The 13194-nt window shown below is 41.0% G+C and overlaps 2 protein-coding genes across 3 annotated transcripts; one reads left to right on the top strand and one right to left on the bottom strand.

The window, feature by feature from the left end:
* Positions 1–137: 137 nt before the first annotated feature.
* bpifcl (BPI fold containing family C, like) lies at positions 138–7114 on the top strand. 2 transcript variants are annotated; one of them, XM_062392587.1, is made up of 16 exons: positions 138–285; positions 441–552; positions 918–1032; positions 2416–2547; positions 3477–3632; positions 3845–3908; positions 4015–4075; positions 4505–4596; positions 4809–4985; positions 5089–5148; positions 5291–5458; positions 5790–5857; positions 5937–5979; positions 6055–6115; positions 6730–6806; positions 6890–7114. In XM_062392587.1, exons 2-16 carry the CDS (start codon positions 453–455, stop codon positions 6965–6967), a joined length of 1452 nt encoding a protein of 483 aa, XP_062248571.1. In that variant the 5' UTR covers positions 138–285; positions 441–452; the 3' UTR covers positions 6968–7114. The 2 variants fall into 2 exon arrangements, with proteins under 2 accessions (XP_062248571.1, XP_062248572.1); XM_062392588.1 differs by having other exon boundaries at positions 176–285; positions 444–552.
* An 831-nt stretch (positions 7115–7945) lies between these two features.
* Positions 7946–12748, bottom strand: LOC133956981 (PRELI domain containing protein 3B-like). The gene is made up of 6 exons (XM_062392361.1): positions 12606–12748; positions 11324–11492; positions 11122–11211; positions 10719–10789; positions 10481–10583; positions 7946–10351 (listed from the first exon to the last, which is right to left on the bottom strand). The coding sequence occupies exons 1-6, from the start codon at positions 12635–12637 to the stop codon at positions 10235–10237; spliced, it is 582 nt and encodes a 193-aa protein (XP_062248345.1). The 5' UTR covers positions 12638–12748; the 3' UTR covers positions 7946–10234.
* Between the last annotated feature and the right edge of the window lie 446 nt (positions 12749–13194).

Below are 13194 nucleotides of genomic sequence, written 5' to 3'. Positions count from 1 at the left end.
TTTCTTTTTTCAAACTACAGTGCCTTCCAAATAAGTTATTAAGGCAGTCAGAGCGAGATAATAAGAAAAAGAAAAAAAGAAAAACTACAACCGGTTTTTCCAGCCATCAACACACCAACAAATCTCCACCGTCACATGTCGCTGAGTTTCACTTCTCTGTGACGAGAAGTGAAAGGAAGCACCAGCAGCACGTAAAACCACTGCACAGAAGCGGAGACATCGTTCCTCACACGGAGAAGAAACATCAGGAGCCACCTTCAGCAAATTCATCCTGCAGTGATTCAGGTATGTGCTTCACATCCGTAACATAACTGATCAGCTTTTATCACGAATACCATGTTTGATTTTAGACATTATGTTTCACACTAGAAATGTCTCAGTAGCTCTTTGGGTTTTGTGGTTGTGGTCACTACTCGCATGTTTCATTCGGTGCATTACAGCAGCCCGGCAACATGCTTCTGTCAGTGGCAGCAGTGCTCCTGCTCCTCTCCTGCACCAGTGGAGAAAACCCTGCAATACAAGTCCTCCTGACCAACAAAGGGCTTCAGTACGGTAAGGTGTAGGAGGGAGAGGTATTGTTTTACTGTTTAAGTTTTGTTTAAATTGTACATAGTTCTATCTTGTATTGTTCCTTGTATTCGTATTGTATACATTTACTCATTTATTTCCTCTGTATGGCATTATTTCCTTTCTGCTGCTAAACAGGGTCACGGTAGACACTATTTTTCCTAGTTGGACTAACTGAGGATGATAAATTATGTAATCTCATCTTACTTATGGTTTTATTCATTCAGTTGCTAAGTTGGTTGAAGCACAAAATAGTTGTTTGGAAAGTAAAGCAGTAGTGCAAAATCTTACTGTCTGATCTATATGTAAGACATGTTGAATTCACAATTCATGCTTGTGCTGTGTCACAGGGAAACACGCAGGGACAGACTGGATTCAGAGGAATTTGGAGGGTGTCACCCTCCCTGACTTCAGTGGTCACTTTACTTGGTTACACCTGTTTAAGATTGGCTTCACACTGACAGGGTAGGTTTTACATTCGACATTCCTGAACACTGAAGCGTCCTTTTGGTTCCAAATCACTTCACATACAAGTTTAAGATCATATCACCTCAAACCATTTACTATTTAGAGGGTGAAGGCTGAGTGTATTTGAACTTCGAAAATTTGCAGCATTACAGCAGGAAGAGTCAAAAAGTAAGTACAAGTAATAAGTAACATGCAATACTTAAGTGTAAGGAATATAAAAAAAATATAGAAATATTTTGAAAATTATTAATGTAATTCAACTAAAGTATGCAACGTAAAGACAGTAAAAAAATATATTCTGTGTGAGAATATGTACAGGGAATGGATTGCACATGAACTGTTGATATTGCATAGGCAGATGAACATAGAAGGTCTAAATTGCTGCAACAAGCGGCCACTAGGGAGGCGCCATCTTACTGTCGGTAAAGTTGTGCACCTGTCCTGTTACGACATGACACCAATCCTGGCTGCTCTTCACTCGTTAGTTTAAGATTTGACTGGTAGTTTTTGAAAGCCATGCACGGTCTGGGTCCTGCTGAACCCCTACGAGCCTGATCACTGCCTGAGATCCTCCAGCAGAGCCCAGCTCAAACATCTTTCCCCCCCAAAAATGAAGGCAAACAATAGGAAACATGTTAAAAGCATTTATAAAAACACACAGCACTGGGGCACAAATGCAGAAATATTAAGTGTTACAGATGAGAGAAGAGTAAATAAGAAGATAAAAGAGAAAGTTCACATATGACAGCATGTCTTTAATAGAGATTTAAAAGAGGATAAGAATTCTCTCAGGGAGATAGCTCCACAGAGTGAGTAGGGCCTTCACTGAGGACCCCAGGTCACGACGGGGCACATAAGGAGTCAATAGATCTGAAAAGTACTTAGGTTCAAGTCTGGAACAGGCCTTAAAAGTCAGCAATAAAATCTAAAAATCAATTCTAAAATGTATTGAATCCAACAAAGAGAAAGTGAAATCTGAGAAAAATTATCTCCTTTAGTAAATTTGATAACAAGTCAGGCTGCTGCTACTAACTGTTCCAAAATGAGGACGCATAACTAAAGCTGAGCAGGCTCCTTCTGCTCGGGCTCCTCAGCTGTGGAACTTCCTGCCTGGAGATCTCAGGCTGGAAGTCTCACATCTTCTTTTAAATCTGTGCTCAGAACTCACTTTAATTGGCACATTATCAACCTTAGCTATGGTTGAAACAATACAGTTTTGTCTTTTTACATTTTACATTTTGGGATTTTATTATGTTCATCGTCTGTTATAGAACTAACTTCGTTTGGAAATTTGCTATCTCGATAAAGTTATGATTATTATCAGTAGGTCTGTGTCACTTCACCTATTATCATGCCTGTGCTCTCCTCATGTGCTCCTAGCACCCGGATAAAGAAGTGTGACCTTCCAGAGCCGTCTACTGAGTTCTATCCAGATTCCACAGGATTCAAGACATCACTGTCAGGCCTCAGTGTTGCCTTGTCCGGAGAGTGGAGCACCAGCTTCATGAGATTGTGAGTTTCTTCTCTTCCCTACATGTAAACTCCTTCATGTGTCGGGCTTTCCATTTGGGCAAAAGACTAATCTTGAGAGAAACTGAGGTAATCATCAAAAGTGTGATAAAAGAGTGGCTGTGTGAAAAGGTCTATGTTACACGCTTTTAAATGTTGATTAAGTTCTTCGTTCTTAGATAAAAAAAAAACCTTTCTATATTCATGTTCCACCATCCTCCCTTTATATATGTAACTCATCTTTACTTTACTCTATAAGTCACCAAAAGATTCAAAAGACAACATTGTGGAAACCACATGGTGACAAACTGCCCTGAATTAAATGTGTGTAATTTTAGTTATAACCTGTTTTGGTGACCTCCTGCTCTTTCCCCTTGTGCTAACAGACCATTGTGTAGTTGTCTGAAACTGACCGCTGACTGGTGGTTTTGTTAGGCCAAGGCAGAGGTCTGCACTCTGAGTTAGTTCTGCATTAAACTGTACAGAATTAAGGAATAAAATGACACAGTTTTGGTTAAAAACAACAGAGGAAAAGCCTTTTTTTCTCAGTGGTATTTAAATCCAGCTTGTAACATTTCTAACTCCAGATTTACATCTATTAAATCTGTATTATTTAGTCACAGCTGCTTCGAATTATAAGAAAGTTAAAGTGTAAATGATGAAAAAAGACCAACTGAATATGTTATCGATTCCGCACTATAGTCAAAGGACAGATGCTGTCGCACCTTATACAGATTAGTAAAATATTGATTGATTAAAATATAAAAAATACTCATAATCATGTGTAAAAAAAACACATGATAAGTTATGACTTGGATGAGTCACTGAGGCACAGCCAGTCACCTGGATTTATGTGGCTGATGGTGACTACGTCTTTTGTTGCACAACCAGATCTTCACGTGCACTGATCTCTTTGTGTCGTTCAATTTCAGGCGTGACGGTGGAACTTTCGACATGGCTGTGTTTGGTGTGGATGTGACCTCTGTGGTGAAGCTGGGGACAGATGCTGGCGGCCATTTGTCTGTGACCAGTGTGAGCTGTGACGCTCGCGTTGTACGTGTAGATGTAAACATCCGTGGTGGAACCAGGTAAAGGAGAGTAGAGAGAGAGAGAGAGAGAGAGAGAGAGAGAGAGAGAGAGAGAGAGAGAGAGAGAGAGAGAGAGAGAGAGAGAGAGAGAGAGAGAGAGAGAGAGAGAGAGAGAGAGAGAGAGAGAGAGAGAGAGAGAGAGAGAGAGAGAGAGAGAGAGAGGTTTGATACTGAAGCACGACATAAAGCCCTGCATTCTCATTTGTCATCAGACGCACATTTCCGTATTTTGTGAGGGAATTCAGGAGCGGTATCAGGAGACAAATAGAGATCGGAGTGAGTGTTTCTCCTCTTTCGTTATGTGATCATTAGATGATTAATATACTGTAACATTTTGAGCAGTGGACACTGCATCACCATTGTAATGTTGTTCCCTCCTCAGATTTGCCCCCATGTGAAGGAATATATTGGAAACTTGGAGCAACACCTAGAGGCCATAAACGGTATTGCAATAGACGACTGTATTAAAATAATTCAAATTTGAATCAATACATAAAATGTAACACGGAGTGCCTTACATAACATTTGATATAAATAGCAGGTTAAGGTAAATATGAACAGGATATAACAGCCACCAGGTACAACATAATAAATAGTTGACTGTTCCATAGTTTTGGGGCAAACTAGTAAAACAATTTTTTATTAATTCTGTGACAGCCCTGCTGATTAATACATTTTTTTACTTTCCTGTGGCTGCTTGGGTGAGAAAGGGACTGACTTTGGAAATATTCCTCAACTGATAAGGACTAAAGAGACCCCAATTACAAAATACAATGCATACACTGACACCAGATAGGTTACTTTAGGTTATGCGTGATAAAACTATTTAGTTATATTAACAGAGTACCACTAATTATTCCTATTTTATCCAGTTTTCTTCGATGTGGATCAGGCTCTCAGCTTGGACCTTGCTCTCACCACTTTACCTGTTGTCAGTGTTTCAAGTCTGAATCTGGGTCTCAAGGTAAAGACACCATACACACACACACACACACACACACATTCACACACACACACACACACACACACACAAAACATCATGTTACATACACTTATACGTCTCTTGTCAAGCTACCCTGGCTTCTATATCTTAATGAGGTCTTGTGCATGTGAAAACAAAAAAACATTAACTGTGATCAAAGGTTCAACTGATCATTGGAAACTCTTTATTTAAAGGGTGAGTTCTACAACATCAAAACTCATGCAGAGCCTCCGTTTGAAGCTCCGTCCTTCACTGTGCCGGAGCAGCAGGGCTACATGTTTTCCGTGGGCCTGTCCGACTTCACTGTGAACTCGGCCTTGTATGGATACTACTCAGCCGGAGTGTTTCGGACCCTCATCAACGACAGCGTGGTCGGTTCACTTGACATCACGCACCAACAAAAGCAGAAAAGGAAAGCAAGAGGATTTAAGTTTGGTTTGAAGTTTGTATTTAATAACAATGTCCTCCTCTCAGATCCCCCCAGGCTTTCCCCTGCACCTAAATACCAGCTTAATGGGACCCTACATCCCTCAGGTATGTTTATTTACATATATATATATTAGCTTTTATTATCTCAATGGTGTGGAGCCAGCATCCACACACTTCAAGATCAGGAAAACAGCCCTGAAAATGGTAATGAAAGATTTTCCAACCATCAACATCTCTCTCTCTGCAGCTTCCCAAGATGTTTCCCGGTCTGCTGATGAATCTGCGGGTTTCTGCCACAGAGGTTCCGGTGTCTTCATTCCAGCCTGATTCTGTTAAGCTGAGCTTCCATGGCGCCGTTGAGGCCTTCGCCATCCAGCCAAACGCTACCGAGACGCCACTGTTTGAACTCAGTGTTGTGAGAAACTTTTCTTTGCTGTCCTATCACTTCACCCAAAAGTAAAAACATGCAAGTGTCTGTTCATGGGAAAACCTGCTCACCTAGAAGCTCACGTTAAAGATGTATTAGCCCTGTTGTTTTGTTTTTGAGCATAACTAGTTTTAGCTATTTAAAGGCAAAAATTGACTTTGTCATGGTTCCAGCTTCTCAAATCAGTTTTAATCACATTGTTCTGAAACATTTTGTGCTGGATGTCAGACGTCCTATTGACTTCACACCAGGGGAAATGACTTCCTGATTAAAATAACCATTGATAGAAGCCTGAACTCCGACCACTGTCTTCATCCAGGTGTCAAACTTCAGCAGCAAAGTGTGGACCGCCGGTGAAAGAGTGAAAGGCTCTGCTTCAATGGACAAGTGAGCACATTTTGAAAACACACAATGTGTGAGTTCACAATCTTAAAGATGAACTAATGAATTTTCTTATCTCAAATAGTTTCACACTGACGCTGGTGGGAAGTAATGTGGGACCCTTCAAGGTACATGAAACATATTAACACAACACACCTTGTTTTGTTTGTGTGTGACTGTAAACAATCATGTTCTCTTTTCAGACTGATGCTTTGGAAAAAGTTGCAAGGATAGGAGTAGAGATGGTCCTGGCAAAAGTGAATGGTGAGTCTTCAGTTTTTCATTTATTCATATCTAACTTCATGAATCACCCCACAACATCCTGGTTACAAAGGATAATCATTTGTGTTCATTGTAGAATCACGGAGTATTAGGGCCGTGTTGATGAAAACTATTCAAAGAATAATCGAAATACGACGTAGATTAAATTCATATTTTTAGGTATTAAGGCCACGTGTCACGTGAGAAGGGAAGATCAGAAGATCAGCCTTCTTTAAAATGAGGAATGTGGAGCATCTTAAGTTATACTTTAGTTATAATAAATAACAAAACAGTAAATATTTTGGTCATCAGTGCCATATTATCATAAATACCAGGACTTTAAAAAAGATTGTGTAATAATCTGTCTCTATTCTGAAGAACCTCACAGACTCAAAGAAAATTTTCAGTAGTGTTCGATGTCATCCACCGACCAATTTTAAGGAGCTTTATAGTTTCACAATGAGAATCATTCAATATTTTGCAACTAGTGAAAAGAGTTAATATTTTTTTCTTTTAATATTACCTTTCAGTTTATGACTTCAGTCTCAGAAACACTATTTGTTTCCCTTCGGCCCTGACACTGTAAAGATCCAACATGTTGCTTGTTCCTGTTTCAGAGACACTGGGCGAAGGAATCCTTTTACCCGGACTGGGATATGCACAGCTAGTCGACTCAGTTCTGAAAGTGCATGAGGTCAGTATTGGTAAAAACAACTATTAAATACATAACGTTTTAAACTGAGTCTTTAAACTGACCACTGTCTTTGTTCCTAACAGGGGTTCGTCGTCCTCCTCTCTGATGCTGAGGTGTTAACAGACAGAGGCTTCAGCTCACACACTGACAGAGCTGAGTAACTCTGGCACATCGAGCAGCCAATAGACAAGTTTCTGTCTCTGATGCCACGCGACAGAAGCTAAAGCTCAATGACTAATTTGTCTCAACAATAATCAATTTAAATCAACTCTGACTGCAATAAAAACGTTTTCCAAAAAAAAAAAAAATATATACAGCCTTCAATGTTTCCTACATTAAGATGAATCAAATCAAATATTACTTAATTACCATCAAACGGTCATTCGTATAAATATGTTAAGACCTATCTTACTTTGGGGAATGTTACTGTCATGAGAATTCAGTACTCATAATCAGTGTTTACATACAGAATTATATATATTTAATTATTTCTAAGGATGCATTCATGTGTAAATACATATTAAATTGAATGCTAATCCTGTTTATTAGTGAGTACAAAATCTAAATAAACATTCTACTTTGTACATTGCAATATAAAGGTTTTATTCAGGATTTGTGGTGGTTATTCATGAAAAAGGGGGTGGGGCTTATTTCTCTAGTCACTTTGATTTCTTCCCGTTTAAGTTTTTGCCAGTTTGGAGCAGTGGACTTCCACCAGAGGGCGCCCCATTTCATAAAGTCTACATAGCACAAAATGAAAGAGATAACGGGTTTTACTCATCTAAAAAGTATTACTGCACAGTGTCTTCATTTGAATAAATCTACCTTTAATTTAATGTAATTTCTGGATCCCAAAAATATAGCTATTTTCAATAAAACTGTATTTGAGTCAATGCTCAAATTCAGTGGCATGAATATATTTGTTGGTTTCAGATATGAACCCAAGTGAATCCCCTCAGAAGATGAGAATCCTATAGTCGTCATTTAACATCAGAGCCTAATCAATGTATTTAATTTAGCTGAAAGCTAAAAAGGTGAATAAATATGAGGTTGGTAAGTGTAATAAACAACTGGACTTAATACCTGTTTGAGAACCTCAGTTAAAGTGAAAGTTGAGACATTTAACACTTCACAGCAGCTTTCATGAAACAATGACATCTCTTTATTTTTGAAACACTTCAGTGTGCACTCTTCAGATTGTGTTACATGTTCCCATTCTCAGAATGTAACACTACCAAAATATAAATATAAGCCTATTTACAGCCACTTGTACTTAAAATGTTCCCCATAGAAAAATCATCACAGTTCACTCATGAAAGGAGATGCTGCGTGTGGATACTGCCTGGATGATGGCTGCGTTAGGAAGTGGACCAGGCGTCAGGCAGAAGGATCCAGGGCAGGACAGTGCTTGATGGGATTGAAGTTTAATGATAAAGCCGCAGTTATAAACTTGCTCGACAGCATGATGGTCGAGCAAGAGACGAGCTGTGGAGCCACGTGGGAAGACTTGAGATTGTGTGGAGCTCCATTGAGAGAGGGTACAGGGTAAAACAGATGTAGCAGTAAACTGAACCATCATCGTTTAGCATTTTTATGAGTGTCCTACAGGGATGTACCTGGGAAATTAAGTGTAAAAATTGCAGATACAATTTTTTTTAAATAAATAAATCAAACAGCCTTTGTCAATATTCACCAATAGAAATATACAATAAACATCACCATCTATTAATAGCTTGTTTATGAATGATATCCTAAGTGAACGTTACAGGGGCTCTGAAAATGACTTCCATGTTGGCACACTCCATGATCCTGAACATCACCCTGTAGTGGTCCTCTGACAACACTGATGAGCGTTCACAACACGCTGGACACAACTCTGCACTTTTCAAGAAACTTCCCGCCCACGTTCGAGTACACATGCTGAATATAAGTTAAACATTCAAGCTTGTTCACATACTGAAACAAAACAGACAAAACACGCGAGATTATGAGGAGAGAGAAATCAAGTGATCTTTACAACACAATCTGAGGATCAGTCCAACAGGATCACGGCAGACAGACCAGCAAATTTTTATTAACGGCACAAAGGGTGGATTTCGCTAATGCTCCATCTCCCATTTTGTTTAGCTGCTTTGACGCCTTCAACAAATAAGCCTAGAAGCCGTCATTGTTTGCTGTTCAACACCTTGATCAGCAAACCCCCCCCTTGCAGCAGAGCTTGGACCTTCAGTCTACTGTCTACCTCAACAACTATTATGCTGTTTTCAAACAAGTGTTTAAATCCCCGTCCAAACCAACACACCGGAAAGCCCATATGACCATTCTCGTGCACTGGGCATGTTGCTTGAGTAATAGCTCTTCTACGAATGTAATCAGTTGTATCATTGTGAAGAGCAGAATGTAACTACACAACCGCTGTTAGCAACCTGTCCAGACTAAAACACAGCCTCGGGGTTTTCAAACTCACACAGGGCAATGCGGATGCCAGGTGTTTACGTAGCAGAGTTGATACATTTTCCAAAGAAAACGTCGTACTGTGGATGTAGCCACAGTCTCTCCGACTTCTACCTGGAGGCCAAGTTGTGCTGCTTGTAAAAGACCCAGACAAGAGAGGTGCCATTGTTTCCCCAGCCAGTGCAATACCTGCAAACTGGTGTTACTGTCTGGCCACTTAGCCTGTACTCAGATCTGGCACTGAGCTGCGTCTCTCTTTACAGTAGAAACAAACTGTTCACACAACAGGTTGACAGATGTTTGTCAGTCGAGTCGTGACAGAAACACTGCAATCCGGGAATTCCAAAAAAATTGTCCCAAGGACTGGAAAAGACAAATGTGCAGTTTTATTACCAAAAGTCTAAGATGATAACAGCCAGTCTGGACTGGTGAGGTTTTGGTGGTGACATATTTTGGCCAGTTCTGCTGGAGGGTGAAGTGACTTCATTTCAGCTGCTAGCAGTGCTCAGCTTGTTCAGAAAGAATTCTTTTAATTGGAAAGAATTAAAAGAGATTTAAGAAGACATACCCAGATGAGGGGGCGGAGAAAGATTAGAAAAGTTACGCATAAGTTATGAATGATGCGGAGGCACACGTGAATTTAAAAAAAAAAGAGCTTTAACTTCACAAGTCTAAATCCTATGAGCTTCAAGTGCAGTTCAATTGAACCCTGTGTTTGTTTGCTCTGTTTTTTGTATCTGTCCTCGGCTCAATACTTTCCTTTACTGCCCACAGAGACGAGTATCGAACTCGTCTGTGCAGAAGGCCGAGGAAGGACGAACAGCGACTTCTTGTGACGTACTAAGACAAACATACCAAGGGACGGGGCTGTGGTTACTAGGCTGTGCTGGCAGATGAGGACCCCTTTAAGGGGCAAAGGCTCGAGAAGACCATCGGTTCATGATGCAGGAGGAAGCAGTTGGGCAGGCCCAGGATCATTTGTTTGTAACGGCTGCTGCCATGGGAACACGCATCGTACCACGAGCGGTCGCCGCCAACTCTTCGATTTCAGTGTTTAGTCGTCTGATGACCCACTCCATCGCCTCCCGACCCTGAGACAGACAAGTGAATTACTATACAGCTAATTCAGGGATATTATTATTAGGACTAAGTGCAGTAAGGTACATTGTGGAGTCATTGTGTCATGAAGCCTTATTGGGAGATCTGAGTGCTTTTCTCACCTTGCCAGCGTTGACAGAGATGGTCTTGGCCATGAGACCCTCGAGGTAGCTGCTCAGACTGATGCCTTTCACACTTATCAGAGCCTCCTGTGTCAGCACCGTTCTGTAAATACAGACAAACAAACACATGAATAATAAGGTCAACAATGAACCTGAAAATCTATCGGGACTTCTTCATATTTGTACAAACTGATATTTTTCCATCAGATCTGACTTCACAGGAACAAGGCTCAATTACTTTTCAGGATCCTGCGGATGTGGCTTGTACGTCAACTTCTCGTCCACAGATACCAGGTTAGTGAAGGAGATCTGGATAGACAAAAAAAATTGTTGGTCTTTTTACATCACATATAAAGTTTACAACGTCAATTATGTTTACATTTACTTGCCATAAAGTTTTTTTTAAAGCAACTGCAGTGAGCCCAGTCAGGGAGAGGAGAGCCACGAAGCGCTAACATTAATACTCTCTCTCACTGAGACCATTCCCTTGGTAAACGAACAGAGGAAACTACTGATCTTTAGTTTGGTCTTTATTTCTTCTCTTTAGGTTTGATCCAAATGTCTTACTAACTAGATCTGCTGCTCCAAAAGAGGTAGTACTTATTCTCATTAATATAGGTCCATCTATCAATAACACTCACGTTTGTAGATTGCAGCTCGAAGGACTTCTCTTTGGGGTCCACAACTGAATGCTCCTGAACATACGTGCATGACCTCGTTGCCCCAATCATCTGCAGGAAAATGGACACAACTCAGGCTCAGTGCACAGAAAAACTATTTAACATCATCGAACAAAATGCAGCATCACTTCAACTCGAGCCTTTCCTTGAGGATGTAACTTACAGACTTGGCCATGGCAGGGAGCCCCCACTCTGTGCTGAGCAGTCTGGTGCTGTGTAACCGTCCGTCTGTGTCCACACGTCTGTCCAGAACATCCACGCCAAACACTCCAGGGTTCATGGGGTTGGGGTACTTCTGCATCGCCGCCTGAGTCACCGTCTCCCATGGGTGGCTGTCAGAAAGCAACACGGACATTAGAAACAGTAAATTCCTCCCGGTTGTTTAACATCCCGGCAAGAGACTGCATATGAAAATTTACAGAATCTTATTGAAAATCTGTGTGGTGCCAAGTGACATTTTCAGATTGATCCAGCAAAAACCACTTCCAAACCACACTGACTGATCACTGGTGGCAGTGAGGAACATTTAGAGAGGATCAGTGTATATTGGTTTGTTGCAGGGAACCAACTCAATTTCGAATTATGTTGGAAAATCGTGAAAGGTAGTGGTGCCTCGGGACCTGCATTTAAGTGGAGATGTCGAAATTACATTAATGTTTAACAGCCTGAAATAATGAGTGTTACTGAAGCATTGACACTCACTGCTCAGATAGAGATGAAGCGGTGAACGCCCCCTCCGCACATGACATATCAACCTATCGTGTATTTACAATTCAACAAAAACAAATCAACAAAAACATTCCACGTCTCAGTGCTACACTTTCATTTCTGAGTGAGAAAGCGAACTATTCCCAGGACTGGAAGGACCGTCGACTCCTTTAACCTTAGAGCTTCTGGTGTAACGGACCCGCAGGCCGTTACATAACAATGTCACATTGAGCCGCAGCTAAAGTCTCCGTGATCAAAACACAACACATGATAAAGATAACCTGTAACGGGCTGTGGATGTAATGTCACCAGGAGCTTCCACACAGAAAACGATGCAACGTTGAGAGCAACTTGCATCAGATTTGATGAAGTTAGCTTCGCGGCTAGCAGCTAACGCTAACCTAGAAGTTAACTGTCTCCGCTAGCTAAAGCGGTTATCGCGGTTAATGGCGGAAATGTCATATTTGTAGGAAGAGCTGAACCCTAATGGTGCGTGTGGCTGATTCTCAGAGCTGTGATAACTAAAGTACGAGACGTTATTTAGGTAGTTTAACCTCTGGCTCCTTGTGAGAAGTTACCTAACTTAGGTGTAACCTTAGCAGCGTACAGGCGGCGGCTAGCAGCGGCTGCCCGGATAGTGTGGAGGGAACCAAACAAAACAGCTCATTGAAGAGGAACCCAGTGACCTTGAGCCGCCTCCTCACATATCACAAGAACACACACAGAAAAGCACTCACTTGAAAATGTGCTCTGACGTCCAGATCTTCATTTTAACAGGCTTCTCTGTCGGGGCTCGGGAGCCGGCGGCGACTGGTGACAGCGTGACCGGTGCGAGCGAGGAGGGAGGAGCCGGAGGAGCGATGGTTTAATTCCCATCAGCGCCGACACTCCCCCTGGCGGCAGAGAGTCGTACTGCACCCCGAAAACATCCAGAACAATCCGAGTGTTGGTTATGTTTTTATTTTAATAAACTAATGAAAATGAAGGAGAATATGAACGGGTTCGTGTCTCTAAAACTCTTTACCTATGTTTCTCCACTCTACATCCAGGACCGTGTTGATATACCTTCACTAGGGCAACAAAATAATGGGTTTACTCTGGGTATTATCACCACATAGTCTTATCGATAATAATGATCATTAGTAGCTACTTTCCTTGTCTTGAGTCTTAAATATTGCTCCAAAGGTGACAAAAACAACTATATGAATCCTAAATTTAAAAAAATTGATCTTTGAAATGAATACATGGACACAGTAAATAATGTCGTTGATTCAGAATAACAGAGTAGATATTTGTTTTCTCATGGAAATAGAAAATAAATGTATT

Source organism: Platichthys flesus, chromosome 7 (assembly GCF_949316205.1).
Source record: "Platichthys flesus chromosome 7, fPlaFle2.1, whole genome shotgun sequence".
NCBI classification, from domain to species: Eukaryota; Metazoa; Chordata; class Actinopteri; order Pleuronectiformes; family Pleuronectidae; genus Platichthys; species Platichthys flesus.
This window is presented reverse-complemented; position numbering and strand designations above follow the sequence as displayed.

What these genes read in the sequence shown, in the direction of transcription:
- LOC133956981 (XM_062392361.1), bottom strand. Translation starts at nt 12,637, where the DNA reads ATGAAGATCTGGACGTCAGAGCACATTTTCAA. An exon ending in ACGTCAGAGCACATTTTCAA is followed by an intron (nt 11,493 to 12,605) that starts GTGAGTGCTTTT and finishes GCTTTCTGACAG; the next exon opens with CCACCCATGGGAGACGGTGA. An exon ending in TCCCTGCCATGGCCAAGTCT is followed by an intron (nt 11,212 to 11,323) that starts GTAAGTTACATC and finishes ATTTTCCTGCAG; the next exon opens with ATGATTGGGGCAACGAGGTC.
- bpifcl (XM_062392587.1), top strand. Translation starts at nt 453, where the DNA reads ATGCTTCTGTCAGTGGCAGCAGTGCTCCTGCTCCTCTCCTGCACCAGT. An exon ending in CCCTCATCAACGACAGCGTG is followed by an intron (nt 4,986 to 5,088) that starts GTCGGTTCACTT and finishes TCCTCCTCTCAG; the next exon opens with ATCCCCCCAGGCTTTCCCCT. An exon ending in CAGTTCTGAAAGTGCATGAG is followed by an intron (nt 6,807 to 6,889) that starts GTCAGTATTGGT and finishes TGTTCCTAACAG; the next exon opens with GGGTTCGTCGTCCTCCTCTC.